The sequence below is a fragment of the Asparagus officinalis genome, chromosome 1, assembly GCF_001876935.1.
Source record: "Asparagus officinalis chromosome 1, Aspof.V1, whole genome shotgun sequence".
Classification (NCBI taxonomy): domain Eukaryota; kingdom Viridiplantae; phylum Streptophyta; class Magnoliopsida; order Asparagales; family Asparagaceae; genus Asparagus; species Asparagus officinalis.
Genome location: NC_033794.1, coordinates 118585970 through 118591969, shown reverse-complemented (window position 1 = coordinate 118591969; position 6000 = coordinate 118585970). Strand labels below are relative to the sequence as shown.

Genomic DNA, 6000 nt, shown 5'->3' with positions numbered 1-6000 from the left:
AAATCGCGCGGCGGCGCGGCGGCGGGGCCCGCCGGTCGCCAGAGGAGGCCCGCAGGTGGCGCGGACGAGAGCGCTTGGAGGAGTGGGACGCTGGATGGGTCGCGGGGAGGCAGAGCCGCGGCGGCGTCGGCCGATCGCAGTAGACGACCGCCGCGCGCTGGCGGCGCCCGCATTGTCGCAACGGGACAGGCCGAGGGGAGGGCGGAGCCGGCGAGGGGGCAGGGGACCGGGGCCATCCATAGCCGCGTGCGGTGGCGGTGGCGCGCGGGTCGATGTCGGGGTGGCGGTATGGTGACTCGATACAGGCTGGATTTTGCATCGGCCGGTTTTCCCCGGTTGGGCAGAGTCGGAGGACGGAAGTGGAGGACGGACTTGGAAAGATTTCTAGAGGCCGAGACGAGAGCGGCTTATTTCTCGCTCACGTGCGCCTTTTGAACGTGGAAGCGGCAACTCCCGAAACAAATCCTACCGAATCCAATACTCGGCTTCGCTCGTGTTTTAATGGGCTACTTGCGGTTAAGTGCCCCCCCGCGAACTTTACTCTATTTTTGAGCTCGTTTTAGCTCTGGTACGTCGAAGTCTCTCGTAGGCTAAAACATCAGAAAACCCCCTAAACTTTAGATGATCACCAGAAAACCGCCCTAACTTTAGAAGTATCAGGGAACCTCATTAAGTTCAGGGGGTTTTCGGGAAACCCCTTTGAAAATTTATCATGAAGCCCCGTAAGTTAGGGGAGTTTTTTTTGGTAAGATCTCAAAGTTAAAAGGGGTTTCCCGATAAAATTTGAAAGTTAAAGCGGAGACTTTTGATAATCCCTACACTTAAAGGTGTACGTTTTCTTCTGATGTTTTGAAAGTTGAAGGGGATTTTCTGATAATTGCCTTTTCTTTTATGCCAAAAAATGCCTCAAATTTCAAAACTTTACCATAAATTTTAATTTGATACCCTAGAGTTTAACAAAACTTTACCATAAATTTTAAGTTTGGGCATCAAATTAAATTTTGTTGAACTTTGAGGTGTTTTCGGGGCAAAAGAATTTTTAGGATCAAAGTTAAAGATAAGGTAAAGTTTGTGATATTTAAGTGCAAATAAGTGATTAACCCTATTTTTACTGGTTTAAAATCTTTAAATCCGAAATCGAATATCCTTCTCTTGGATTTGTTAAATCCGAGCATGCACAGTAATATTATTTGACTAACAATTTAAAGTGTATAATTTATAAACTTTTTCGACAGGTTATTTGATGAAAGAAACCAAAGAAATTTGACTCAGTTCATCAATATCATAGTTAGTTTTCAAGAAATATAACGTTTACAAAAATCTATATTTGGGCATGTAATTCTATGTGTTTGCCAACACATATATGTGTGTGTCATTGGTGTTGTAAATATGATCACTAAATCTTCTAAAGTCTATCAACATCAAAATGTTCAAAATTAGTATAATTTATTCAAATAATAATTAGATATAAAAAAATTATTTCAAGGATGACACTCGTATCATCACATGCAAAGAAAATTTCTGAGGCAACTCTAATAACTAGATATAAAGTCCTGTAGTTGGTTAAAGCTAGACTATGCATTATGCAACATCTACTATAGAATATGTTAAAAACAATTGTAGTTGATGTATTTGTACTCGAGCTTTGCTGTAGCTTTTCCATTAATGTAACAAGGTATATAATTATTTAATATATAAATCAATAATAATGAGGAATAGGTCACATACACAGCTACATACATACAATTAGCACTTTAAAGAAATAGAATGAGTAAAGAGAAAATTGTTAATACTCAATTCACGGGGTCAATTAGTGGACAAATGAGGTGTTGTATGCGTTAGATCTTTATTTCGTGTAGGATCTCAAAAATTCAAAAGAAAATGATGGTCATATATCAATCCACAAGCAATATATTGAGTCAAGAAAGAAATGCTCATTAGTAAAATATTAATCTGCAAAAAGAAATTGATATGATAAACCAACATTATTGTATGACATAGTTGTGACTCCAGTACGCATCTTTATAGTCAAAATATGAATAATCATAAAAAATTATGTTTATAAATTAGTAAAAAAATCTCTGCGTTTTTAAGCCTTTGCATGTATAATCATAATGAACCATCATTTTTCATTTAATAATCGTTATATGTGTAAACCTAAGAGCAAGATCAGCCTAAACATCTTACCAATTCATTGAAGGAACACTTGTAGCACCAAAAGGTAAATTTCGTAATTTTCTATTGAATTTTGTACATCTATTGTGCTGAAGTTAACTGGAGGGGGTTTTCTACAATTAACTTTGTAAATAGCCCTTACATTTTAGATCCTTTTGCATCATAAACCCCATTTCCTTCTCTTTCTCTCCCTCGGACGGTCTCTCTTCCTCCGTGGAAAAACGAGCAATCTGACCACGATACCTCTCTCTCTCTCTCTCTCTCTCTCTCTCGTTCGCCCAATTCTCAAATCCGAGTGGTTCCCCTCAACGAGTTCAATTCAAGGAAACCCTAGCAATCTCCCAACCATCGATCTTCCATATCCAAGAAAACCCTAGCAAAATCAGAGATCTGAACAAAATCTAGAGATCTAGCGGCGATCGCCTTCAGAGTTTCGATCCGATCTGCACTGGATTTTTCTCTTGGTCTCGGATCCTGTTCGTATTTCTCATGGAATCAGCTGGTAAGCCTTTTTTATTAAATAAAAATCCTTTCCTTTTCGAGTGTCTTTGCTTAGTGATTATTAGATCATTCTTGAGCAATTACATTGTACATGAATTTGAGCGGTGCTGGAAGAAAATCATTATAATCGCAGATGCAGGTCTTAACTTTGAGGAGTTGTTCGCATTGATAAAGTTGATTTATGATTCTTTATTGATGCGTGCAATTTTTTTAATTCTTTTGAGCTGCAGATGATAAGTTGAGGGATACTTCTGTGGTTGTTGTTGTGTTGGAAACGAGTGAAGTGTACATCATAACAAGCTTATCAACAACTAGTGATACACAAGTAATCTATGTGGATCCAACAACGGGTTCGCTTTGTTACCGAGGGAAGCTCGGTTACGATATTTTCAGATCCGAGGATGAAGCTTTGAGATACATTACTGATGGATCAAGGATTTTGTGTAAGGGTACTACATATGCTAGGGCTTTACTTGGTTACGCGGCCCTCGGAAGCTACGGATTGTTGTTAGTTGCGACAAGGCTAAATCCTACTATTACAAATTTGCCAGGTGGTGGGTGTGTTTACACAATCGTAGAAAGTCAGTGGATCAAAATTCAGCTCCAATATCCCCAGCCTCAAGGTAAAGGCGAAGTGAAGAATATACAGGAATTGGCGGAACTTGATATTGATGGGAAGCACTATTTTTGTGAGAGTAGAGACATAACACGTCCTTTTCCCAGCTGTATGACCTGTGATAACCCAGATGACGAGTTTGTCTGGAATAGTTGGTTTTCAAAACCTTTCAAAGATATCGGGCTTCCAAAACATTGCGTCATTCTTCTACAGGTGCTTATCTTTGCCACTGAAATATGATTCAATCTCATTTTGTTTGTCATTTTTTTGGCCACAATGATCATCTATTTAGTGATCTAAAAACCATGGTTTTATGTGAACAAAATTTTCCTTAATGCAATTCGGTGGGTCATTGGTACATTGAATGAGCATTACATGTAAGTAGTGTTGTATGCTTATATAACTGGTATAGCGCATGAGTGCTGCACGTGAATGTATTTTTTAGACAAAATAACACTTAATATTTTATAGTTGACATGACTTTGCACTTATACCTTAAGTATTTTTTTTGACATTTAAGTACCTTATTGGTTTTAAAAGTAACACGTTACTAACTTCTTTAGTAAAATACTGAAATATCATTGTTAAATGTTGGCTTATCCTCCTAAAAACTTCTATGTAACTTGCATATGAGAATGAATTGGTCAATTGCACCCCTAAGGTCGGTAGTTATAAGTAAAAGAATCATATCCTCTTTTTTACTCCTAGTTATAGACTTATAGTTTGAACATACTGAATACTTGAATACCGAAGTCTTGTATATTCAAGCATGACTAATAAAGAGTTTGACCTGGCAACTATGTGCAATAAACTTTTCTCCAAAAAAAAAAAAAGAAAAACAAAACTATGTGCAATAAACACCCTCTTCTCACATCCTCATAGTTCATGGATATTAGTTTGGAATTCACTCTGTTGGTATCTACAAAAGGGACAACCACTTAAAATTAAGAATAAATGTCTATTTATTAAAGTAATCAGGTTCCCCAAAAAAGGTGCAAAAGCAGCAGGATTTTGACCAAAGCAAGTACAAAAATTTCACAGCAATGTGCAAAAAACTATAACAATTCTATTTAAAAAACTTTTAGTATGCTAAAGTTGGACTACCTTAAAAATGATTTTTTTGGCCAATTAGCAATTATACAAAATTAAAGCAAACCATCACCAAATGTTAACAAACAAACACTACAAAAAAATCCAGTACTAAACCTTAGACCTCGTTCCTAATACCTAATTGACCTAAAAAGGTTTCTCGTCACCCCAAAAAAAATTCAATACTACCCATTAAAAACAGACCTAATGAACCCTTTAAAATTCAAACTTTTAAAGCACTCAAGTGCATGTATGATCCTAAATTTGATTCAATCTACCAAATAAAAAACAAAATTACACATCCAACAAAAATATTAGAAAATTAAATGGAAGAAACGGATATGCTCACCGGACTTAGGACAATCTATGAGCGAGATATGGCACGATGCATCATTACCGCCTTTTGCTACGCTCTTCTTGTGAAATTGGTTTTTTTAATCGGTCGTTATTTGTCATCTTTAGTTTTTCTAAAAGGAGCAATTTTATCAGCAATATTTTAATTAGAATACTATAAACTATTGTCAGAAATGAAAAAAAAACTTGTAGAAGTAGACCAAAGAATGAACTTTTAAGCAGCAACACATGAATTATACAAGCAAGAACTTACATTTATGTGTAGATGCTAGATATTAAAAACTGCACCGAATCCCAATAAAAATAATATAATATAACCTTGATGAAAAGTGTAACCCAATAAAAAAGCTATACACATACCTCTTCAATAGAAATAAGAGAGAAATAATTAGCAGGCACTTAATAGAGAGAAAGAAATTGTAACCAAAGGTTGTATACATTATTAATATAGAGAGTATGAGTGAATACTTTAGCAATTCAATACCCTGGAAGACAAACGATTGACCTCATTAAATGTTGTGTATAACCGATGCCTTTGTGTATAACTGAAGGTTGTATAGCTCATTAATAGGAAAAAACTATGTGTGAATACGTTAATAATTAAATATCATGGAAGACAAAGAGGTGTTTACCTCATTGGCCATCTTCTATTACAATTATGCAATTATAAGGAATAATAAGATTAATGAGGAATTATACAATTATGAAATTGTTAAATGTTCTACCTTTATATCCAAAGTTTCTGGCTAATGCACTATGCAAGTTATACTGTAGTTTTGAAGTATATTATACTTTAGTTATAATATATTACAGCATATTTTTAGTCTATATGCTTGTTTTATGTTTAATATAGTGTAGATAATAAAGTTCAGTATAGTATAAATAGTGCATGTATGCATGTGTCTGATTTGAAGGGGTATAGTTTATGTACGCATGTATGTGTTATATGGATGCATGTATGTGTTTTGGAGGCATTTTTGGAAGAAAATAATTTAACATCCTACAATTTTTATAATAGTATAGGATTATTAGAGTAACAATTGGGGTTTGTCATTTGTAGTAAAGGAACTTTGGGTTTTTAACACCAAACAGAGCACTGTTAAATGCTTATACTACATATGCACATATTTTCCTTAAGGTCATTATAAGTTGTATGTGAGAAAAGTTCAGAATTAGAAGCTTTGATTTGGAGCTAAGAGTAGTGAGTGGAATATGTCAGAATGAAGGATAAAATGATGAGGGATATATGCATGGCTTAGGTGGTG

At 35.8% G+C, this 6000-nt stretch overlaps 1 protein-coding gene across 1 annotated transcript in view; it reads left to right on the top strand.

Moving 5' to 3' along the window:
• The window catches only part of LOC109829174 (probable phosphoinositide phosphatase SAC9), a 28492-nt gene continuing 24835 nt past the window's right edge, over positions 2344–6000 (top strand). The window contains 2 exon segments of the mRNA XM_020396316.1: positions 2344–2677; positions 2907–3505. Of these exon segments, the coding sequence (XP_020251905.1) occupies positions 2665–2677; positions 2907–3505 (612 nt within the window). The 5' untranslated portion in view covers positions 2344–2664.